General features: G+C 31.9%; 2 protein-coding genes and 1 long non-coding RNA gene across 7 annotated transcripts; all 3 read left to right on the top strand.

The window, feature by feature from the left end:
* The first annotated feature begins 2,599 nt into the window (after window positions 1-2,599).
* LOC106340938 (exocyst complex component EXO70A1) lies at window positions 2,600-4,678 on the top strand. Its single transcript, XM_013779762.1, has one exon. The coding sequence runs from the start codon at window positions 2,659-2,661 to the stop codon at window positions 4,465-4,467; it is 1,809 nt and encodes a 602-aa protein (XP_013635216.1). The 5' UTR covers window positions 2,600-2,658; the 3' UTR covers window positions 4,468-4,678.
* Window positions 4,679-5,240: 562 nt separating this feature from the next.
* Window positions 5,241-6,632, top strand: LOC106340266. Of its 4 annotated transcripts, XR_001269346.1 has the most exons (4): window positions 5,241-5,395; window positions 5,509-5,569; window positions 5,784-5,903; window positions 6,086-6,632. It is a non-coding gene; the product is annotated as an uncharacterized LOC106340266 (long non-coding RNA). The 4 variants fall into 4 exon arrangements; XR_001269344.1 differs by having other exon boundaries at window positions 5,241-5,569; window positions 5,844-5,903; XR_001269343.1 differs by having other exon boundaries at window positions 5,241-5,569.
* Window positions 6,633-15,966: 9,334 nt separating this feature from the next.
* Window positions 15,967-18,497, top strand: LOC106337588 (3-ketoacyl-CoA synthase 12). 2 transcript variants are annotated; one of them, XM_013776695.1, is made up of 2 exons: window positions 15,967-17,856; window positions 18,386-18,497. In XM_013776695.1, exon 1 carries the CDS (start codon window positions 16,383-16,385, stop codon window positions 17,811-17,813), a length of 1,431 nt encoding a protein of 476 aa, XP_013632149.1. In that variant the 5' UTR covers window positions 15,967-16,382; the 3' UTR covers window positions 17,814-17,856; window positions 18,386-18,497. The 2 variants fall into 2 exon arrangements, with proteins under 2 accessions (XP_013632149.1, XP_013632150.1); XM_013776696.1 differs by lacking the exon at window positions 18,386-18,497 and adding an exon at window positions 18,043-18,178.
* The last annotated feature ends 7,512 nt before the right edge of the window (window positions 18,498-26,009 follow it).

Raw genomic sequence — 26,009 nt, 5'->3', positions numbered from 1 at the left:
CTCTATAATATGTCTCCCTCGCATTTAATTGAGTTACTTATCAGTGATCACTGATCACCTTTATATGCATGCCATCACTCGAAATGTTATATATGCAAAACCATCTGAAACCCATTTGAAATATAATGGAACCAAACTGTAAAACTACATGATGGGTTTGTAAATTATGTGTAAACACGCATAAATAGCTTTTATGTTTGAAGCTAAAGTATTTACCGACCACGATTGAGACAGTATAATTGACAATTTGTAGCGTCATTTGCTTTATTATGTTATCCAAACTAATGTAGTTCATCTAAATCATTCAATAAGAATGCCCGAAACTATATTTCACAAAAGTGTTGCAAAATCAAATTAAAGATTAACAACTGGCATTGAATATACTGTAAAAATGTTTAATATTAATTATGTTTATAGAAGTGAGTTGTGATTAATTAAAACAGGAATAATAAGTAAATATTTTTTACTAGTCCTATATTTATATATAGTGTAAAAAAGAAGAACATGATTGTACATCGTATATACCCACTAAGTAATGTGTCAAAGTGGGGACAAACATTGAAAAAGCTGGGATTCAACTTTTGCTAGAATGATTACCATCACTAACATATATACAACTTTGAACCTAGCCACTAATCTCATAATTGAAATATAACTACTGCCTAAAAATATACTAAATGTGATTAAGTTACTTATATATTTAATTATATATGCTAAGTCCTTCTCTGTATCTAATTTTGCAAAAATATTGCCGTGACCTTCTTTATAGATTGTAATCTTCGTTTTGTTTGTTTGAATATCATATATTCAAAAGAATACGTCTGTGTATCAAGATAGTTAAAAATTATCTTCTTTCAACAAATTTATAATTTAAATTATTAATACTAATTATTTCAGGAGGTTCTATGATTTTTTATAGTTCGGGCCTAGGGGAATGGAAATATAATTACAATTTTAATGTGCCAAAACAATTAATCTCAAGCATTTACTTTTGTTTTTAGTTAGAGACCATTTAGGAGCTGGTATTGAATACAGAATTTGAATGGAATTAGAATTAAGGCAGTTAATAAAAGTTTGAGTGTATTTCTATGGAATTGGATGATTCCACTAAAATGCACGTGGATTTAGTTGTACTTATTTGGCAGTTAAGAAGTGGAATTTTTTTACGAATACAACAAAAACTGTTTTGAATCATCTTCAACCTATTGATGTTGTCTCTTATTTTCAGATTTTTCAAAACGTGAATTGTTTTTGCATATCTTAAATAAATCAAATCTATTGTTACCATAACACAAAACACGACCATTTTGGACTTCTCATCATGGTGATAATTATTATTTGGACATGGATTCTAATGCCTAGAATTTTTTGCAGACACTTTTATTTAGTGTGTTCTTTATGTCTTCAATTATATTTCAATTTCTCTATCAATGTTTGAGAATGTGAGATAGATCTCGTATTCTAATTATTCTACAGTTGAATTCCTTCAAAATATTAAGCAAAAGCGGTGTATTTGTTTTACTCTTATTTCAAATACAAAAGTCCATGAAAGTCTCAGAAAAATGAATTCTAACAAAATCAAATAAAAATTGAATAACAGGTGATTTTAGTGCATTTGAATTCCATATATCAAATACCCAATCCAATAACAATGGATTTCACTTTGAATTTGAATTCCATTAAATTCTACTGATTTCATTAATTCAATAACACCACCTTAAATGCGCGAAGGGTGGAAATTAACCCATTTCTAAAGAATGAAAATAAATTAAAATTTTATGATTTTAAAGATTTTTGTGAACGAACAGTAGCTTGAAAAATCTCCACATAATTAAAAAGAGAAGAACCGTATATGAATAAATAAAAGACGTTTTTTTTAAACACAAATAAGAGACGTTTCGAAATTAATTTCATTATTTTGGTTTGGGAAAATATATGAACTTGCCGAAAATAAAATAAAAATCACAACTAGTGACCAAAAGTCCATAATTCACAACGTGCTCTTTTGCGAGCTTTATTTCGGAGACCAGTATCAATAACCCAATGGGCCTTCACGTGCTCTGAAATAGGTAGGTGATGGATTGGAGCAGTGTAGCTCTCTTTTCTTTCAGCCGAAGCGTGGGCAGTGCATTTTGCTGTTAGGCTGCGGCTTGAAGATTTAGTGAGCTTCATGTCCGATCGGATTATAAATCCATGATCAATTTGATTGATGAGTATAACTCTAATCATGAGTTCCATGGGGTTTCTATAATAATAGGTTTTCTAATTATTTGTTAAAAAATAAAGATTTTAGAATTTTATTTTTAGACCTTTTTTCAAATGGCATGATCTATTTTTTAGAAAACTCAACACATGAAGTTTTAGTAAACATATGATATCCAAACCCATTTTCTTACTCCGTTTTGTTATTTAGAAGTGGAATAGTCTAAAAGTCTAATAAAATAGTACTAAACCAATTATCTTTTCTAAGAAAATGAAAAGAGAACCACATGCTTATATAGACTCGAATCAAAGACCTCAAACGTAAAATAGTCATTGAAAACTTTACTTCCTCAGAACCTCCAAAACCAACGTTTTCTTTAACTTGAAACATCTTCGCTTTCCAATCTGATTTACAAACCTAAAAACTTGATACCAAAAAACAAAAACAAAAACAAAATGATGCTACTATTCAAACCGTCTACGGCCCATGCAAAAAGGTCAAAACCACGTCCATACCAAAGCTTCTCCGAATCTCTATTGTTGGATAGTATTGAAGCAACAGAATCTTTCACCAAGAAATGGATATCTCAAGATCACCTCTCCGCTTGCTCCTCATGCACACTCTCCTCCATTTTCTCCACCGAAAACCGCGCCGAAGGAAGAAAATTCGTGGACGTTATAAACAGCTTACAATACGCTATCCAAGGAGTAACGCTGGTGAACCCCGAGTCACACAAGCTCACGAGAGCGCATAATCTCCTCAGCACCGCGATGAAACACTTGGAGAAAGAGTTCTACCGAGTCCTAAAATCGAACCGACGAAACCTCGATCCAGAATCAGTCTCCATTAGATCCATCCCATCGTTCAACCCTAGGAAAAAAGTTTCTATTTATTCAAACGTTCCGAAATCCGAAGAGGCGGATATCATGACCGATCTCCAAATGATCGCTGACTGTATGATATCTTCTGGTTTCGAGAACGAGTGCGTTAGAACCTACAAGAAGATAAGAAGGTCGATCATCGTTGACTCCTTGAGCAAGTTAGGGTTTGAGAATCTTAGTTTTGGAAAGATTCAGAAACTAGATTGGGAGAGCATGGAGAAAAACATAAAAAAATGGTTAGAAGCTACCAAGATTGTGATAAATAATCTCTTCGACGGAGAACGCATCTTATGCGACCATGTTTTCTCCACGTCACCCTCCGTTGCCGAGTCTTGCTTCTCCGAGATCACGCTCGATAGTGCGTTGACTCTCTTCATATTCCCCGTGAGCGTCGCGAGGTGCCGCAAGACCGCCGAGAAGATCTTCTTGACTCTCGACGTTTACCAAACAATCTCTAACCTTCTTCCACGTATAGAAGAGATCTTCAGCTACGACTCGACTTCTGCCGTTAGGTTCCAAGCCGCCGACTCGTTGAGGAGCCTCGGCGAAACTATTAACTACATGGTGGCCGAGTTCGAAGCCTCCATCGCCAAAGAGGCTTCGAAGTCAGTGATACCTGGCGGCGGAGTTCATCCGCTGACCAGGTACGTGATGAACTTTGTTGTGTTCTTGGCTGACTACAACGAGTCTCTCGCCGGAGTTCTCACGGAGTCGGACCTACCTTTACCGGAAGATTACTTCGGCGGCGACAAGAGCGACGTCGGAGAGACTGCTTCCACGGTGACGACCAGGCTCGGGTGGCTGATCCTCGTCTTGCTTTGTAAGATCGACACGAAGTCTCGTATATACGAGAATGTGGCTCTATCATATCTTTTCTTAGCGAACAATCTTCATTACGTGATCTCCAAGGTGCGCAAGTCGAATCTGAGAGTCGTCTTGGGAGACGAGTGGGTGGCGAATCACCAAGCGAAGGTGTGTCAGTACCTGGAGAAGTACGAGAAGGTGGCTTGGGGAGAAGTGCTGACGTCGCTCTCCGATGATGAGACGGTGGTGCTTGAAGATAACGTGGCGAAAGAGCGGTTGAAGCGGTTCAACGAGGCGTTTGAGGAAGCGTTTCGGAAGCAGAGCGGCTGGGTCGTGCCGGATTCGAAAATGAGAGAGGGTTTGAAAGATTCCGTGGCGAAGAAGCTAACTTATGTTGCTTCGTTGTTTTATGAAAAGTACAACGTGGAGACTTGGGAGGATATTGTTAGATACGTCCCTAAGGATTTGGGTAATTACCTTTCAGACCTTTATTTAGGTACGGGAAAGACTTGTACTAATGTTCCTTCATTCAAACCTACCGAATCGGGACGTTCACAGCTTTTCGAATCGGGGCATTGAAAAGTATTGGAGGAAGTGGTGTTTGTGTAAATATTATACATTTAAGGTTATAGTGATGAAAGATTGATCGATCGTCGTTGGACACGTGAAGCCCTGTGATTGCTTAGCAAAGAATGTTTTATCGTTTCTACCTCGTTGTAAGTATGTGATTGACCGATATTTGTATAGTGTGACTTTTGGAAACGTTTTATAGCCCTCAAAAAACGTAAAAGCCCAGCTTAATTAGAAGAGATATTCTTCATGTAAGCCTATTAGATTTGTGGCTATAACTCATTGTTTTTTGTTATCAACATTCTGTCTGTGTAATGAACGAAGATCTGTGAAAAGGATCATATTACAATTATCATTGACTTTCAAGCTAGTATTTTACTTTTACTATTACTAGCAAAAGTTAAAGAGAAGGAAAAAGAGGACATGGTCAAGAGTCCAAGATGTTTCTCTTTCTTTGCTCTGTGTGTTTATCTTCTACATATTCACATTTACACAAAGCTCAGGCCTTTAGCTTATGATTGTATTTTTTTCTTGGTGAATAAAGAAACAGCAAGATTGTAGTATGTAACTCAAGCCCTTGTATATATATACACTGATATAGTGAATCATTGAGAATACCGTCATTTCTTCATATATCTATATATATAAAGTATAGTTTAATCCCTTCTCCTTGCGCCACGTCCTCTGCCACATAGATAAGTCGAGCTATCTCAGGCCGACACGTGTCACTCATCGTGTGTTGGGCTCCGGTTTTGTTGTTCTGTTAGGCCGAGACGGTTGAATGAACCTTCTAGCCCTAATTGATCGATCGTAGATCTGCATTCCGTCTCTCCATTCCTGTGGCAGCAACGCATGACGCCTGCGGTTCTTTCCTCTGACTGAAACGGACGGAGTTATAACTTTGTATCTCCTATGTGGGGTGGATTTGTATAAATATGTGAGTTCTTCATGCTTCAAACTCATCTTCTTTTTCTATCTCTTCCAATATTCTGATTCATGTTGTTATGGCTAACTTCGAGAGTTTTTTTCTCGGACATGAAAACCGGCAAGTGCTCTTCCATCGTCGAGGCACGGCTCCTGCGGTTCTGGGAGGCGAGGAACGTCAAACGTGGTGATGAGCTTTCTCTGTCTATTCTCTCTCTACACATCTTCGAGAGAGAGAAAAGCAACGTGTTTTGTTCTTCCCTTCCGATTCATCCTTTGAATCAATTGTTTATACCTTTTGTTAGTTTGATGTTGTGGTCCTGGTTACAAATTGATCTGTTCCATGATTGTAACCGGATATATAAACTTCTATCTAAATCAGATTCAGTTTTTTTTTTCAGATTTGAACAAGAAATCTGATATGTGATTTTCAATCCTTTGTTGTTTGATCGTCTGCTCAGATTTTCTTGCGTACAGGAATAAAATCTTAGTCTTCCATTTTGGTGGGCTTATTTAATTAGGTATGGGTGGAGTTTCCTCTGTAGATTGATAATCTGAGATAGAAAGCTTGAGTTCCGAGCATCATAAGCTTATCTCATGACGGGCAACAACAATGAAGGCAGAAAGAGTCTTTATCTTATCAAGTCTGAAACCCATTATGTTCTCTCATGATATTGTCTTTTTTCTTTCTGTGTATGTACAGGAACGATGGGAGCGACATTTGGGCTGATGATTCTCTGAGACTCTAGCAGGCTATGCATGCCTCTGTTTTATTGGGTCAGAGTTGCTTCTCTGGTTTTGGACAGATTTTGGCTTTAGCTGACTGAGATCCTGAGGTCTTCTCTGGTCAAGAATGTTCACAATTTAGGCTGAAAGGTCAAACGACTACGTAAATGTTCAACAGATCAAGTGTGATGCTTCTTAAATGTATTTAGATTGCCGTGAAGAACGTTGGATTACACAGTGAAGAAGGAGCTAAACGGATGTTTGATATCCCCGACGACGGAACTATGAGGGTTCATAGAATTGCTGGTGCCGTCTCCGTCTCAAATTTTCTTCTCTCATGCGTTAATACGTGTACAGACGTGACTTTTTTTTCCTCTTTCCTTAGCAATAGATTGACTAGGTCAGTAACGAAGGATGTAAATAGAATGAAATGGGCTTATCAGACTTTGTAATTTGTCCTATTGGGTGTTTCGTTTTAAAGAAAGCGAATATGGCCAATAAAATTTACCTATATATAATTTTTTTTTTAAACTTTCTATATATATAAACTTGAAAATTAGTTCTCACTTTTTTGATCATTTTGTCATTAACATCTTAACATTTACTTTTATGTTGTGAAAAAACCATTTTGTTAGCAATTACGAGATTTATTAAGTGGTCATATAATCATTAATCATTATTACTATGCAAAAAGTAATAGCTTAATAATATTTTTTACATTATATATAAGTAACTAATTTTGAAGTACAATAAGAATATCAATAAATAACAATCAATTATTTAGATGTAGTTATAGGATAGATAGTAAATTGTTAATACATCATAAATCAATTATATTTGATGAGGTTAATGTTAAAAATTATTTTTCTATTAATAAATCAGTATCTTTTGTTCTGAAAATCATAGTTATTTATTAGGATAGTATAGTTCGTTTGGATTTTAAATACACACATATACAAAATCCAAACAAACATGTATCTTTTCTAATTAGAATCAATTAGTATTAGGTTTTTGTGTTGTTTACCTGATTTAAAATACATTTTTCGTTATAATGATAGAGTTATTCTTTTTCAGGATCATATAAATCATGATTTTTAATAAAAATGAACAAAATTAAACTAAAAACAAGAAATAAACATATCAAAAGGAATTGTCTATGTTTTTGTATTAAATCCAATCAATTAGAATTTTTAAATTGACAGTTACAAAAAAAAAAGAATTTTTAAATTGAGAAAGTTAATGTTAAATATAATGAGAATAAATTAAAATAGCTTTGAATTTTCATTAAATTGGTATTAATACAAAAAAATATTATTTTAAAATAGATGTGAAAATTAAATAATTATGTATTAAATAATTTTAATTTTTTATAAAATTAAAATGTTTTTTATATAATTCAAAAAGACACAGTATAAATTAGCCTGAAAACAAACAAATAAAAAGTTAAATTAGATAATTTATATTAAACAAATCATTTAAAACATCTATACCAATGTATTAGAAATATAACACAACTTCATTAATAATCACAATAATTGAATTATAAAACTTATTTAATAGTAACAAAACTCCTCGAGTCTCTGACAACAAGCAAGTTCAACAAAAAAATGATATTTTTCTTAAGAAACCTACTTCAAAAATAAATAACCCACACAAAAATAAAACAAATTCTTAAACTAAAAACAAATATTAAAGGAAAATATAATGAAACATCCCGCGCGAAACGCGTTTTACCCTAGGTTTATTGACCGGCGTATTAATACTAATATTATATATTAATAAAATATCTAATATTACATAAATAATACTATAGTTAATTATACATTTTAACTTAAATAAAGTTTCAACAATAATCTATCGTAAAATTTAGTAAATTTATAATCAAAAAAATAAATTTTAAGAAATAAATTTAAAATTTATGTTATGAAAATTAATCAGTAACATTTTTTTCAACTAAACAGTAACATTTACTTCAAAAAAAACATGGTTTAATTGATTTTCAAATATAATAAATATAAAAATTTATATCAAACATGTATATTTTCTATTATATGGGTCAGATATATTAATTAAATATTACATAAATAATTTTATAATTAAATATACATTTTAACTCAAACAAAATTTTAACAATAATCTACTGCAAAAACTAAATTTAGTAAGAACATTTGATAATCCACTAACGTATATAGAATTAAACAAAAAATATGTGAATTTATTTACAAGTTTGTTTCTTTTATACTAACAAGGATGATATGCATATAATTAAAACATAGATTACTTAACATAAAAAATCATCTTAAAAAAATAACAATTAATATTTAATTTTAAAAATAACTAATTTTTCAGATAATATGGTTTATTTAGTGTTCATATACAATACGTACAAAATCTAACTAATATGTATATTTTTAAATAATAACAATATATATAATATGTACTCTAACTACTTAAATTATTTGTTAATTTTCATTCCGCCCGTAGGACGGACCGGCCCTAGTATACTGATAAAGAAAACCGATAAACAAATGTATTGTATTCCATCTTTAATTAACTCAGACAAAAGAAAGAATACTAAGGTTAATGTACTATGTTTTAAAGAAAACGCAGGTTAATCTGTTTAATGAAATTTTCATTTCGAAGAATTTTCCTAACAAAGGGTTTCAAGGCTTGCTAGTGTGATCACTTGCCTGTGATATACATATAACATAACATAACACTACTAGAAAATAAACGTTGAATAAAATATCTAATCTTTTTTTTGACCATACAAAAATAATTTTAGAGCATGATTAATGGAAGAGATCCATTTGGAATTTTTAGAGCATGATTTGACGCTTTTCTGCTAAGAGACGTTTCTTATATCTCTTATTTAGAAGACGTTTCTTAGTATTTCTTAGTTAAAAGGTAAGAAACGTATTTTATATTACACTGAGAACCCTGCCATAAGAACATAAGAACATGCATTGATCAATATGGTCTTAGCATTTTACTTTGTAGTATACTATAATAGAGACAATAATTTATACAGTATATGAATAGCAATTGAAAATATGTGCTAGACGCTATTACTTTAGGCTATAATTTATTAGTACTGAATTTAAATGTGTTCAGTCAAGTTGACTTGTTTATAAACCGCTAAATACAAATATATTTTAAAGAAGATTTAAGATATAAATTATTCATGCCTGTTATATCTTTAATTCTAATGGGTTACGAAAATGATTGAACAACGTACCTGCTACCAGAACGGATTAAGACAGTTTTAACACAAATGTGATAGTTAACATACTCGATCCGTTGTGAATTTTATAGTATTTCCGCACATATTAAAAAAAATATTTTAAATCACTATAATAAATGTATCGTTTTCTGTAATTTTCAAGTTTTAATAACTTTTAACCAATAGTAATTCAATAAATTTAATAAATTTTATTGAAGTTTACAATTTTTTTTATAATTCTATCTTTGTAAAACAATTTTTTTTTATAAAACATCTATCTTAGTGAAACAGAGGAAGTAGTCGACTAATCTAATGTCTTCCCGTGACATATATCGTATGTTAAGAGTTAATATATACGGAATATGCTTACCTCTCTCTCTCTAGTGATGAAATAAACAAGAGTAAGAATGATTGCATCCGACACAATGCCGCGATATTCTCAATTTTTCTTGATGCTCTATGCTAACTTAAAAATTTGTGCTTTTGTTATTTATGTTTTTAATACCCTATATACAACGGAAATTTTCGCTTAAAATTATGATACCGTAAACGTTCGATTTCTTTGCTTATGCTCCAAAATCCGACATCTTGTTATTAGGTTGGTCAATATTCAATAATAAAATATCGAACCTTGTATATTGCGGAAAGCTGATGAACGTTTGGATATGAAATAAAGAGTTGCTAAAATTATTAATAATCAAGAATTAGAACAAAACTATATTACTATATTTTTGTGAAACAGTTAAAGCCTGTCCCTGCCGGTTGCCGTAGAGCTGTTTTACAAATTGGAACAGTTTTATGATTTATTGATACGATACTCCCTCGTCTCAAAAAGATAAGTATGTTTTAGGTTTTTCACATTTATTAAAAAAATATATCAGATTTTAGTTACTATAATGCATCTTTATCAACTGTTCCCTATACTTTTAACCAATAAAATCTTTATAAACACCATTATGTTTTTTAAGTTTACAATTTACAATTAATTTATGTATTGAAATGTAATATATATATTTTTTTGAAACAATTTTTTTTCTAAAATATAGATCTTTTTAAAACGGAGGGTGTAATAAACTTTCAACTGTGGCAAATCTTTCGTGTATGATTAGCACTAAATTTTGCAGTAAATATGACGAATAACATATGGTCTCTTTAGGTGCTACCAAACAGGTATTTAGTATGATTGGCACTAAATTTAGCAGTAAATATTACGAACATGGTATCTTCAGCTGCTACTAAACAGATAGTTAGCAGACGTTATTAGAGAATCATTCATAAAAAAATAGTTACCCTACTCAGAGTGTATTAACAATTCACGTCGCAGTAGTTAATGTCAAATCGTGACACAATTTCTCGCTTGTGACCGGTCCCGCATTGACACCATTCGAATGTACTTCCTTTAAACTCTGGCAATTATAAACTATAAAAACTTAATTTTTGAGCATATAATGAAATCTTTGTAACAAATACATTTGCGTTCTTGCAAAACAGTTACATTCATTATTTTTTATCTTGGAAAACTACTCTTGTACCAACAACAAAGTACTCCAAGAACATCAATGACATTCCAACCATAACTCTGGGCCAAACATATTGTCTTGCTACTCAAGATTAGGTCTCAGCCATGTTGCATCAGGACTTGGTGAGCCTATGCAAACGCACAAACCTCGCCTTGATCCGACTTGTTTGGGAGAAGCAAAGCTACTGGTTGGAGTAGAACTTGATAAGCCCTTCCCAAAGCAAATTGCCTTAGATGACAAACAAGGTAATATATTTTTGGTGGATGTTGAGTACACTTGGATCCCGAGTATTTGCGGCAGATGTGGGCAATTAGGACATAAGGAAAGAAGGTGTCTTATCCCAGCTGTTCAAGAAACAAGTCACACCGAAGATTTGTCTAATGAATCACCAACAAGTCAAACCGATAAAAAATAAGGTCAGTTCACTGTTGTCTCAGATCATGAGATGGTACAAGTTGAAAATTCAGAAATGGAAACCCAAGCTGGTGTTGAGCAGGTTCTTTCAACGCCACCACACTTCCCTGCTCACTCTCCGATAGCTACTACTCAGAAGGATAGCTCTACTGTCTCTCATTCATCTTTGGATGTCAAATCTATTCTAGTAGCTACATTAGCAGGTTCATCATCTGCTCCCACTTTCCACCAAATTATGGACAATGTTCCATCAGATATTATCATCAGTGAGGGTATTCTCAGGAAATGATCCTTTAACCATGACCCTTCTTTCAACTGAATCCAACCAAGAGCTTGGTGATATAGAGAGTGATCTCTGTATTACCGAACAAATGGATGAATTTAGAAGTATGACAAGAAGCGGTAGGTTGGTTAAGCCTACACAAAAATATCAAGGAAACGAATGGTTCACAGTTCGTGGAAAAGGGAAACGACACCGTAGGGGTCGTAGTTCCTAAATCAAGCGGACAAGTATCATTCTTATCTTGGTCAAACTAAAGAGTTGTACTAATCCTTTTTGGGTTTATTAGCTCTTTATTTTCTACTTTATGTATCAAACTTTTCCAAACTATGCGATCTAACAATCACATCTTGTACTTTGTCTTTTTAAATAGAATGCCCTTTTTTTTAAAAAAAAAACATATTGTCTTGCTTTTTCTGTAGATATGAATAATTTTACATGTTATATACACATTGTCATGTTTGATCTATAAAACCTGATCACATGCAGCATGTTGGACCAAAATTAGAAATTTGGTTTTAATATTCTTTGTTTATAAAGAGACAGATGGGGGTGCCTCGTTTAAGTTAGAACTCATTTATTGATTGTTATATATTATCATGTAGAGAAAATTTATATGATAACAGAGAATCGGATTAAATAAACGAGAGAGTAGACTCAAGTCACTCGACATAGCTCCCCATGTGCATGTATACATGTAAATGTACAAACAACGGCATGTATATAGTAAGTACTTAAAGTCATAACCAGAAACCCCCAAAACAATAAAAGATTAATAATATTATTTTTGTTTTGATACGTATATTTACTCGAATACGATGGTATGGACAAGTATTGTATATATGGCGACGGCACACCAAGGAGTGGTAGGTATCTTTGAATAATTACTATACGTAATGTATAATGCATATGGTCAAGCATCCAAATGAGAAAAAGACCTAAGACTTACAACGTAACTCTATCAAGTATCTTTTCATTATAGATATAGCACGAAATTTCAATATAATTTTAATTATATATCATATATATATATTTCACCTTTATGCCGCCAAAGGAAAGTTTCAATAATTCTTCCATCATTTGGAAATTCTTCTAAACTACTACTGTATTGCATTCAATAATACAGTTGCGCCCTTTATTACATGTAGCTACTAGCTAGTATTATTTTGCTATCCAATATAGATTATTATTCAATGTTTATGGTTAAATGACTTTTTTTTTTGTCTGATGATAACCCAAGCTTGATCGAACCCGAAGACTCGATTAATTCTTTGGAGGCTGGCCTACCAGTGACAGATAAACCAGATTGCTTCTACATGGAAGTTAGACATCCACACTATATGACCACACAAATTGGTAAATTTAAGTGATAAGTTTTAAATCTAAATTTAAGTGATAAGTTTCAAATCTGGGACATTTAGAACCTTTCCAAACCTGATGTATCACTCGACTACGTCCGTGTGGTTTTAAAGGACTATTTTAGTGAGACTTTAAAGACTTCATCAAAGCTGAAATCACCGTTCTTGCTGGTAGCAATGATCATGTTCAAAATATTTTGTCGATGATCTTTATCGTTGCTGTCATTGGCCTTGGTGTCTCTATGTGTCTACCATTGTTCCTTTCTTATCGCACTTACATTATAGGACCAAGTAAGTGTGATAATATACAGAGTTGACCAGGCAGATAATGGATAGTAAGTGGAGAATGTTAATGTGTTTGGTATCAATCTTTGTCACTGTTTATTTTGCACATCCAACTTCGTGCATTTAAAAAAAAATACACCTCATGCATTTGATTGATTCTTGTATTGTTATGAATGTGTATTTATTGGGATTATCACGGCGATTGCAGCTTTGTTATATCCATTTTCTAAAGAAAATTAATATATAAGAAAATCGGACGAAGTCGTCTTGCTTGACTACTAATGTCGTCTCCTCATTTATAATCTCAGTCTCCAAGACTCTTTAAGTACAATCTTTGCTTTCACTGGTATAAATAGATTTTGACACAATTTCTAGCAGCCTTGTTGACTGCATTTATATGCATTTCGTCGTCAATCTATCAAACAACCAACTTTTCAATCATCTTATTCTTACCATGATTCTATCTAAACCATAATGTGAAAGTCAAACTAGAATTGACAACTGATTATAACTTCACACCAAAAGTGTTTACTTAGTTAAAAAATGTTATTTGTCCAAAAAGTTAAAAATGTTTATTTGTTAAAAATATGTTTATTTTGTTCATTTTTTAATAAAGAGGATTACTAATTAATTGCTAATGTAAACGCTATGAAATACATTTCAGATTATTTTATTTTGACAAAGGAAATACATTTCAGATTACTAAGTCTTCTACAGTTTGAATCTTTTACAAACAAAAGAAAAACTATTATTCACTATACGTCTTTCAGAAAAAAAAACTATTATTCAACTATGAAGATATAGTATTTACAGTACTCAATGCTAATTATTTGTTTTCATTTTCTGTTCGTATTATTCTAATTTGCCGACTACAAAATTACTAATAGTCGTTATTCAACTAGCTTGTCACACTAATGCATATCACATATGGTTAATAAAGAAAATTAGTTAAGTTAAAAGCAAAGTACATAATGAGTAATTTTTTGCTGTGATACTGGGGTTAGTGCTCATAGAAAATTATGCTCTTTAATTAAATAACTGTCAAATTCTGATTAGGTATAACAATATATATATATATATATATATATATATATATATATATTAGTAATTTTTTGCTGTGATACTGGGTTTAGTGCTCATAGAAAATTATGCTCTTTAATTAAATAACTGTCAAATTCTGATTAGGAATAACAAAAAACAAATATATATATTTATTCCTTTTTACATGATAATTTGTAAATAACTTATCCATCAACTTTGAACACCAGTTGTGTATAATATTTTGCCAGGGAGAATGTTATTTAGTGTATTTATAAATCTAAAATAATATATGTTATTTTAATATTATTGGACTCTAAACTGGACTCCAGGACCGTTGTATTGTTGGAGAAAAAAGTCGGTAACTGAATCTGTCTTAAAAATGTAAAATTATATTCCGACCCGCCCTTAAAAGGGCGGTATATTTTTTGTTTTATATTTTTTGAGAAATTTAATTTTTATATTTGTGTGTGTTTTAGTTATATTTGTTTTTTGTATAATATTTATCTTAAATGATTAATAAGAAGTTTTAATAATTGTATTAAAATAGTTGGACCACAACTATATTAATAGGTCATGTTGTTGTTTTAATAGAATAGATATCAAAATACATTTCAAATCCAAATTTTGCCACTGCAATTAAAACGGCAGATCTAAAAGTTCCTATTTACAGAAACGAGTATATTGAAATTACTCCACATTGTCATTGATACTTTGATAGTAGTAAGTTTCGGGAGACGTACTTTTAATACACATTAAGGTCCTATACATGTACACCTAACTTTGTTGGAGTGGGAGATGAATTAAATACATACTAGGAGAGAGAGAGAGAAAGATTAAGTAAAGACATACTAGGTGTTTAGAACAACAGACGGAAGAGAAGGTGAAGAAATACGAAGAAACGCACGCAGAAGGTGTGAGACAAAGGGTTTGCTAATGAAAGATTAATACGTAATCCTCTACTCAAACCACATTCGGTTGGTGGACGTTGAGATGACTCAAGATAACTTCACTCTCTTGCATGTATTTAATTTAATATTTGGGTTACTTGTCTCCTCCCTTGCTTTGCTCAGACTCACATTTTAAAGTTCTCTTTAATTATAATTCATAGAACCAAACTACGAAATTAAAATTGAGTGCTAGACATCAAAAAAAAGGTGGTATAGGGAATATCTCTTAGCATCTATATATAGGTAATAGTCGATCTAGATATTATGAATGATTTATAGCATATGTGGTAATCACTTTGCATAGCCAAACAAATAAAATGAGCTCAATTCTGTTTTAGCCTCTTCTTTTGCTATACTTATATTTTTCTTTTTGAAAATTAGCATGTATCAGTAATCAACGACTTTTGATCCCAAATCGAAGCTTTAAAACATAATTTAAACCAAGCAAAGTATATCAATATTTATAGTAAAGCATGTCTAATTTTTAATCATGATATATTTGACTGGTCATATTTTTGATTTTTTTTACTATCTGTGATAATTTAATGATTTTTTAAAAATTAGTCACAAACGCATCGTGACTATTTCGTAGTTATACGATAAATTTCTACAAGCGAACTCACAAATACGTTGTACTAAAGAGAGAAACAAAAACTCCAAAAAGGAGGAGGATAGGTTATGTGTCCAGCCGATATGAAAACACAACATGTTCATGTTCGCGAGATAAGATTCGACAACTCAACAATAGACGAAAAATAAGTATCGACAGTGCTATAAATACTACAATTACATAATGGTAAACCGTAGCCTTGTTGCAAGAAAGCTTCTTTGTGTTTTAATAAAGGAGCAAGTTAAGACTTCTTCTACATTGCATATCCATTTACATCAACATCAACGCGTCCCCACTTATCTCCTAAATCCTAAGTCACAAAATTCACCGCAAACTTGGGCTGTAGAAATAAGTATATTTAGTTTTGTTTATTCTAAAATATTAAAGTTCTCACCAAACAAAAAAAAAATTCAACGGTGATGTAGAACCCACTGAAAGGTTCAGAGCTGTCGTTTCCTCATCCATTCTAATGATCTCTCTTATATAATCCCCTTCACACTCGCCACCATATTCTCATGCATCTTACTCACTTCATCATCTCTTATTAACCCAAAAAACAAACACACAAACAAAAAATAAAGAAAAATAATAATAATATGGATCTTCTCCTTCTCTTCTTCTTCCTTCTTCTCTCATATCTCTTCTTCAAGATCCGTAAGCTCATAGACTCAAAGAAAGACAAAGACTGCTACATCTTAGACTACCAATGTCATAAACCATCGGACGACCGAATGGTGAGCACTCAGTTCAGCGGAGAAATCATTCACCGAAACAAGAACCTCGGTTTAAACGAATACAAGTTCCTTCTCAAAGCCATCGTAAGCTCAGGGATCGGAGAACAAACCTATGCTCCAAGACTCGTCTTCGAGGGCCGAGAAGAGCGTCCGTCTTTACAAGATGGGATCTCGGAGATGGAAGAGTTCTACGTAGACAGCATCGGGAAACTCCTGGAGAGACAACAAATCTCACCTAAAGAAGTCGACATCCTCGTGGTCAACGTCTCCATGCTCTCCACAATGCCTTCTTTAGCGTCGAGAATCATTAATCATTACAAGATGAGGGAAGACGTCAAGGTCTTCAACTTAACCGGGATGGGATGTAGCGCGAGTCTAATCTCCGTAGACATTGTGAAGAACATTTTCAAGAGCTACGCAAACAAGTTAGCTCTTATTGCTACATCCGAGTCTTTAGGCCCTAATTGGTACAGCGGAAACAACCGTTCGATGATTCTAGCTAACTGCTTGTTCCGGTCCGGTGGCTGTGCTATTCTCTTGACTAACAAACGTAGCTTGAGAAAGAAAGCTATGTTTAGGCTCAAGTGTATGGTAAGGACTCACCATGGAGCTAGAGAGGATTCTTACAACTGTTGTATCCAGTCCGAGGACGAACAAAGCCGTGTGGGGTTTTACTTGGGGAAAAATCTACCAAAAGCGGCGACTCGAGCTTTTGTAGACAATCTCAAGGTCATAACACCCAAGATTCTTCCAGTAACCGAGCTCTTGAGGTTCATGCTAAAGCTACTCATCAAGAAAATCAAGATGCATCAAAACCCTAGCAAGGGCTCCATGAATCTCCCACCGGGGACTCCTGTAAAGGCAGGGATCAACTTCAAAACCGGGATCGAACATTTTTGCATTCATACCGGAGGAAAAGCTGTGATTGATGGGATTGGACATAGCTTGGATTTAAGCGAGTATGATATTGAACCGGCGAGGATGACTCTTCACCGGTTTGGGAATACATCGGCTAGTAGTTTGTGGTATGTTTTGGCTTATATGGAGGCTAAGAAGAGACTGAAGAGAGGAGATAGAGTGTTTATGATAAGCTTTGGAGCTGGTTTTAAGTGCAACAGCTGTGTTTGGGAAGTTGTGAGAGATCTCACCGTTGGAGGATCAAAAGGGAATGTGTGGAATCATTGCATTGATGATTATCCACCTAAATCGATTTCGAATCCTTATTTGGAGAAGTTTGGTTGGATTCAAGATGAAGAACTTGATACTTTCAAGATCCCTGACGGGTTTATGTAAAACGTTTCCCCACAAAAACGCAAACGCTGAAACAACACAAAAGGTGACAATATTTTCTTCTTCTTCTTTTTTCCTTTTCCCCTTAGTTAAATTTTTACGTGTTTTATTATTTAAAAGAATGGGATTGGAACAGGGATATGAATGCATGTAAAAGAAACTTCGATTTCATTTTGCTTGATATAATTTTTTTGTGTGTAATAATTTGTTAATTTTACACTTTTATAATTAGGGCAAGCACTTCCAGTAAGATGAGGAATTTTACTAATTTGCCATCATATTGGAATGCTGGCTTCTTTTTCGTATGTTATGAATTTAATATTTTTGTATTAATGTCAAGTTTTAATTCATTCAATACCTCTTTTCAAGTGATTGCATGTTTTCAATTGTTTGGTTGAAAACTAGTACATAGAAATTAAAGAGTCTGCACTTGACTTATGAATTATGATGTTCAGATTCGGAACATGTCTTAATCTACGTTTCGTTGTTACTGAAATCATTCACATGTACATGGGAGACATGATTGGTTTTTCTATTTTATTCTTGGAACAATTGTTGATATCCACCCTTTTCAGTTAAAAATGAAAACGCAAGAAAAATGGAAAATAAATTGAAGACGAGTTTGTTTGGTGAGAAAACATTCAATGAGCATTTCATTCCACCGCCAGATCCCGGGCCCTATTTTTCTCCACAGAAAATGACAAATTGATAGGCATCTCTATCCCCGCTACATTTTTTTCTCTAAAATAGAATAAAAATAAATATGGAATAAATAATGTTTTAACTCAACTTTATATTCTATTCTATAATGAAATTTACTCCATAAATTGAGTAATCTATTTTTTGTTTGTTCATCACTCATTATAAAATGAAAAATAGAATAGGGTTAAAGTAATTTTACTCAATTTTCACTTTTAATCTATTTTGGAAAAAAAATGAAATTTTATATTGGAAATGCTCTTAATTAGTAACAAATTAGTACTATTTAATTAAGTAGGCACATAGTATAACAAAGTTTACTCATGCCTCACGACAAACAATAAAGTTAACAAATTTCCCAATTAGGACTGATTTAATTGACTTATTTAGTAATCGGAGAAGAAAGAATATTTGCTAAACATCATTATCTCAGACTCTCAAATGACTTTTTGATGCCATAATTACAGAATATTTACTAAACATCATTATCTCAGACTCTCAAATGACTTTTTGATGCCATAATTACAGAAATATAAGCCGTTATAGCTTCACACTTTGCGAATAAAGGAAATGAGAATGATATTTTTCCAGGTTAGAGACGACTCATACTATTACTAGGTCACTTGACTCTGTGACTTATTTTATGAACCAGACGTCTTTATTCTATGTAGTGAATTCAATATAGTTGGATTTCTTATTACAAAAGGAAAACGAGAGACCCATCATTTTCATTTTAAATTCATTAAATGGTAAAAGTAAAACCGACGACCCATTGTGTCCAACGACAAATGCCACCCCTTGTTCTATGGATGAAAACCAGGAAATTAAATTAGTAGGAATTTGAATTAGTACATTGATTCTTAATCAGGATATGTTTTCTATGGTTGACAAAAAAAAAGGATATGTTTTCTATGGTAGTATTTTTTCGAACACATTTGAGTGTGTTATTGGTTAGTCTGTAGAAGCCTTCTTTACTTTTAAAATTTTCTATATCATTTAGAATTATCAATCATATTTTAAATTAAAATTTAAAGTTACAATAAAAATTATCTATTTATTAAAGTCATATTTTCTATGATATAGGAACATATATAATTGTGAAATAATTTTTTTTTTTTAATCTAGTTTTAACGGTTAAAACATATATATTTACGGCAAAAAAATTATAGATTAAATTTTACAATATAAATTTCAAAATTATGTTTCAATCAATCAGCTCCAAATAGTAGTATCTTGAACCATCTTTTATCATATACTGAGATTTAGGATTTCTCAAATTTGATTGTTTGTTATATATATTTTAAATATATATATATAGAAAAATGTCTCTTTATCAAAATATTTTTTTTTGAAACTAAAAACTTTGACTATTTCTAATTTCTTCGTATCATACTTACATATGGATCATGCTAATCTATTATGTATCTGCCAATTTTATCGGATGTTTCCAAAAAAACTTTTTTGTCAAAATATTGTTTACATTTGGTTCGAGATGAGTTATTTTGCATGGGATTATAAAAAGTTTGTGTGGGATAGTTATATATTTTGACGACTTATGTTTCTAATATAATACAAAAACTGTAGGGAGATTTTAGTATTAATAATATACTAGAGCTAGACCCGCCTGACCAGGCGGGTGTTTTCTTTTGTTTACTTAATGTAATTAATTTTTTTTGCACCATTATATAAGCTAGAAAAATTATAATAAAATGATGACAAAAATACTGCACATAATAAAAATACTTCTATTTCTGTAACATAATTTCTCTAATAGTTTTTGCTTTTTTTTTAAAAAAAAAAGCAAACATGCATTTGATTACACTATGACAACAATATTGAGTCATTTCATAAATATATGCAAGCTAAACTTTTGAAAAAAATTAAAAACCCAACTTAGATAAGGTAATTTAAGCTGAGCCATATTTGTATTGATCTAATTAATTTTTTTAAAATATCTGTTCAAATGGTCCAACTAATCCAAATCCTTTTTTTTTACATGGAGAAGACCGTTTGTATTATGAAAAAAAAATAGAAAAGGAAATTTAAAACATCCCGATCTCCATCTTTCTCTGTGAGAAAGGCGATTACAATGGGGACAATCAGATTATGCCGAAATAAATGAAAAAAATATTTTGTTGATTCTGTTTTAACGTTAAAAGTCCATGATATAGGATAGACTAAGATTTTGTTAGTGTTAATTTGAATTTTGGGTGCCATCATATATTCAGTTTTCTTTAAATACTTAGTGGTTATGATTTGAAAAAGGAAATGATAAGATCTCGTGCTTGTTCTATGAGTGTAGGCGTAAAAAGGAAACAATTTTGTGCTTATCTACTTTATAATAGGCGTAAATGTTATTAGTTATAGGAAAATTATAAGAGCAAATCTCCAAAATAGCACATTTCTAAGTTTATGTCACAAAAATAGCTCTCAAAAACTAAAATGACCAAAATAGCAATTTATATTTTGAAAAAAATAATTTTTTTTTATTTTTCAAAATTTGAAATCTTATCCAAAACCCCACTCCCTACCTTTAAACCCTAAACCCTAAACTCTAAACCCTAAACCCTAAATCCTAAACCCTAAATCTTAAACCTCACCCCTTAACTCTAAACCCTAAACCTCACCCCTAAACTCTAAACCCTAAACCCTAAACTCCAAACCCTAAGCCCTAAACCCTAAACCCTAAATCCTAAATCCTAAATTCTAAATCCTAAACCCCACCCCTTAACTCTAAACCCTAATGTCTAAATTAATTTACCATTGGGGTATAAGTGTATATTTATCTCTTTTGATAAAACATTAAATGCTATTTTAGTCATTTTTATTCTTAAAAGCTATATTTGTGACAAAAACTTTTTTAGTGTTATCCTAGTCATTTTCTCAAATTATAATATACTGGATTCTAAATTGATGATTTTGTTTATGATATTTTGATTTGTACCAAATAAATAGGGAAATTTGCAGATTTGCTGGATTTTGTTGTTCGTTTTGAATTTAAATGTATTATGTTTTTATTTGTTGTGAAATTGGATTTATAAACTAATTATAATTATATCTTTGTTTTTAGATTGGAATGTCTTTATGAATTGCATATATAAAATCATTAGACGTTAGATGGTGGTGAATTTTTTTAAAAAAATTAAATAATTTGTTTTCAAATAGACGTTATGATTGTGCTTATTTTTTTATATTGCAGGGGAACTATGGTGGTAAAGGAAAACATGGTGTAGTTGAATTAACAAAATCGATGTGGTCGTTCAAAAAAAAAACAAAATCGATGTCTAAGGCTTTTCTTCGTTTTTTAATATAATGGTCGCTCAAAAAAAAAAACAAATCGATGTGGTTTCCTTATTTGTAGGTCGTGGAGTTATTTTAGGAAATGTGGAAAAAACAAACTATTTTATGGTGAAACTAATTAAATTTTCAGTGGCATATGACTGTAAATAAATTGGAAAACTAAAGGTTATTTTATAAGTGTACTTCTGTTTTAATAAAGTAGATTTAATTTATAGCTTTTTATAATTAATTTAATTTATAGCTATTCGACCGTATAATAATAAGAAAAAAGAAGGAACAAGCTAAAAGGGTAATAAATAGGGACAGGTACTTGACAGAAAAAAGAAGGGTTTTTTGCAGAATTGACCTATAACTTACAAAACTAACCTCTTTTTATTTTGAAAATTGGTTTTGCCCTATTCACTCCACAAGTTCATATAATTTACGAAAATGCCATCAATTTTTTTTTCTTTTTTTCTTCGAAAATGACATTTTTACTCTCTCACCCTCATCATCTTCAAGTAATTACAAGATTGTCATTGTCATCAATACCACAACCACCATGAACAACCAAATTGAAGCGAAATCACAAATTAGACAGTTGTAAATATAATTTATATTGGTGTATTAATTGCAAATATAACTCATGTGTAAGTGCAATTATTATTGCTCCCTTTACTAGGCGTGTGAATCTGTACATAATCAGACATAACTTTTGCTAATCTCGAGACACTATACTGACGACAATCTCTATGCCCGTCTAGTAAGTTAGCAACATGAATTAGTCACTGATAACTAAGCCAATTCGTTAGCATAACTCATCAATAATTATACATAACTCAACCGAAACATTAATTTTAGTCACTGATAACTCAGCCAATTCGTTGGCATAACTCATGCATTTCTTATACATAACTCAGCCGAATTAGTTATTCTTATGACTATTGATTATCATTCTCATCGAAATCACAAATTAGACAGTTGTAAATATAATTTATATTGGTGTATTAATTGCAAATATAACTCATGTGTAAGTGCAATTATTATTGCTCCCTTTACTAGGCGTGTGAATCTGTACATAATCAGACATAACTTTTGCTAATCTCGAGACACTATACTGACGACAATCTCTATGCCCGTCTAGTAAGTTAGCAACATGAATTAGTCACTGATAACTAAGCCAATTCGTTAGCATAACTCATCAATAATTATACATAACTCAACCGAAACATTAATTTTAGTCACTGATAACTCAGCCAATTCGTTGGCATAACTCATGCATTTCTTATACATAACTCAGCCGAATTAGTTATTCTTATGACTATTGATTATCATTCTCATCGAAATCACAAATTAGACAGTTGTAAATATAATTTATATTGGTGTATTAATTGCAAATATAACTCATGTGTAAGTGCAATTATTATTGCTCCCTTTACTAGGCGTGTGAATCTGTACATAATCAGACATAACTTTTGCTAATCTCGAGACACTATACTGACGACAATCTCTATGCCCGTCTAGTAAGTTAGCAACATGAATTAGTCACTGATAACTAAGCCAATTCGTTAGCATAACTCATCAATAATTATACATAACTCAACCGAAACATTAATTTTAGTCACTGATAACTCAGCCAATTCGTTGTTATAACTCATGCATTTTTTATACATAACTAAGCCAAAATACGAATTAGTAACTGATATTTCATCCAATTCGTTGACATAACTCCAACCTTAACCTATGGATTCCTTTTCGATCCAGTCATCAAAATGTTGTGAGGTCTCTTCTTATGAGGTAGCCTTGGTGAATCCTTGTCTTGTGTTGGAGACTCATTGTATAAACTGAATTTATCATCTTCAGATAAGGCATCGTTCGATTCGTCGAACATATCAAAACGGCTTTTAAATTTGTCATCTTCTTCGTCAACTTCGTCTTCTCTGCCTACTTTGTTTCTCCGCCTTCCTTTTAACTAGCTCAATTTTATGTCTTTGTCGTCGCGAAAACAATAATTACCGGATTCATAAGATTTCAGAAATAGATGAATGAAAATAATAAAAATGAGAAAATAAAAGTAAATGAAGAAGATATTTCAAAATATCAGGTATGGGTATCAAAAGAAGAAGGTAGATGAAGAAGAAGAAGAAGAAAAAGATGATGATGAAGAAGAAGATGAAGATGAAGAACAAGACACGACGTCTTTAACATAAACCCTAATTTTGACTGTCGTAATATTAATAATGACTTGGAAAATAAATTTTGATGACATGGAAAATCGGTAAGGCAGCAACAAAACGAACTTATAACTCACCTTAATAAATCAGCCATAACTACAAATGTAAGTCATTCGCAGGGTGAATACTATATCATTAATTAATCTTTCGCTAATAAATCAGTAGAAACTAGACTGGAAAACATTAAGCCTGCTGTATTTTCAAATAACTTAGCCGTCAAATGAATGATATTCTAGTAATTAATCTTTTGCTAATAGGTCAGCTGTAATTAAGCTGAGTTTACTGTTAATCAAGCTCATTACGGCTGAAAATACGAAAACCAGCCATAATACCTCCAATAAGTCAGCTGTAGATTAAATAACTCAGCCAGCTCATGATCACTAAATCAGTCGGAGAAACAAAAATCAGCCATGTCTTATCTAAAAGCCTAGTGAAATTACAGCTCAACCCCTTGTGACCAAACATAAAAATAGAAGCCATTTTTACGAATATATCCCCAGTAAATCGTCTGAGTCGTCTGAGATGTTGGAAGTCGTCTGGACGACTGAAGTGTAAGTCGTCTGGTACCGGTTTATTTTAAAAATAATTTATAAATCTTGTAAAAAAATATTTTGATGCGTGAAAAATAAAAATCAAGTAATTATAAACAGTTTTAAGTGATATAAATTAAGATATGATAAAATTGATTTGTTTTGAAGATAGATGAGTGGAAGTAGTGAATCATGAAATACTTTGGTTTAGGAGTTTGGCAAACATATGTTGTAGTATTGTATGTATTGTTAGGGTTAGATTTTGGAAAACTAAAATGTTTTTTTCAAAAATTAGTTTTCACCTATATGTGTTTATTTATGTGTATAGTAAACACTTTTCAAGTTTGATTTGGTTTTATGAAGTGTTTAATTAGATAATTAAGTTTAGGGGTTATGTTTAGGGTGTGGACGACTTATATTTCAGTCGTTTGTTGAATAATTTACTCGGACGACTTACATTTCAGTCGTCTGGTGAAGAAATTAAAACAGACGACTTACATGTAAGTCGTCCAGAAGAGTTTAATATTTTTAGCGGGAAATTAAATATTTTTAGCGGGAAACTAAAATAGAAGACTTTCCAGACGACTTACAAGTAAGTCGTCTGGTTTAAATTATTTAAGCGGGAAAATAATTTTTTAAAAAAATTTTAGGCGGGAATATTTGGACGACTTACATGTAAGTCGTCTGTTTTAATTTCTTCACCAGACGACTGAAATGTAAGTCGTCCGAGTAAATTATTCAACAGACGACTGAAATATAAGTCGTCCACACCCTAAACATAACCCCTAAACTTAATTATCTAATTAAAGACTTCATAAAATCAAATCAAACTTGAAAAGTGTTTACTATACACATAAATAAACACATATAGGTGAAAACTAATTTTTGAAAAAAACATTTTAGTTTTCCAAAATCTAACCCTAACAATACATACAATACTACAACATATGTTTGCCAAACTCCTAAACCAAAGTATTTCATGATTCACTACTTCCACTCATCTATCTTCAAAACAAATCAATTTTATCATATCTTAATTTATATCACTTAAAACTGTTTATAATTACTTGATTTTTATTTTTCACGCATCAAAATATTTTTTTACAAGATTTATAAATTATTTTTAAAATAAACCGGTACCAGACGACTTACACTTCAGTCGTCCAGACGACTTCCAACATCTCAGACGACTCAGACGATTTACTAGGGCTATATTCGTAAAAATGGCTTCTGTTTTTCTGTTTGGTCACAAGGGGCTGAGCTGTAATTTCACTAGGCTTTTAGGTTAGTTTTGCATTTGATTCAAGTTTGGGTATAGGTTTGGGGTTAAAATCAAGTTGTGGGTTAGTTTTGGCAAAAACCCCGAGAAAGAAAGCGGTCCAAAATCGAATAAAACTACTTTTGCTACTCTTTCTTTAAATTCGCCACTCAAGACAGATAAACGTTTATTTCTACCA

The sequence above is a fragment of the Brassica oleracea genome, chromosome C4 (assembly GCF_000695525.1).
Source record: "Brassica oleracea var. oleracea cultivar TO1000 chromosome C4, BOL, whole genome shotgun sequence".
Taxonomy (NCBI): domain Eukaryota; kingdom Viridiplantae; phylum Streptophyta; class Magnoliopsida; order Brassicales; family Brassicaceae; genus Brassica; species Brassica oleracea.
This window is presented reverse-complemented; position numbering and strand designations above follow the sequence as displayed.

Coding starts and splice junctions, on each gene's coding strand:
- LOC106340938 (XM_013779762.1), top strand. CDS start 2,659: ATGATGCTACTATTCAAACCGTCTACGGCCCATGCAAAAAGGTCAAAA.
- LOC106337588 (XM_013776695.1), top strand. CDS start 16,383: ATGGATCTTCTCCTTCTCTTCTTCTTCCTTCTTCTCTCATATCTCTTC.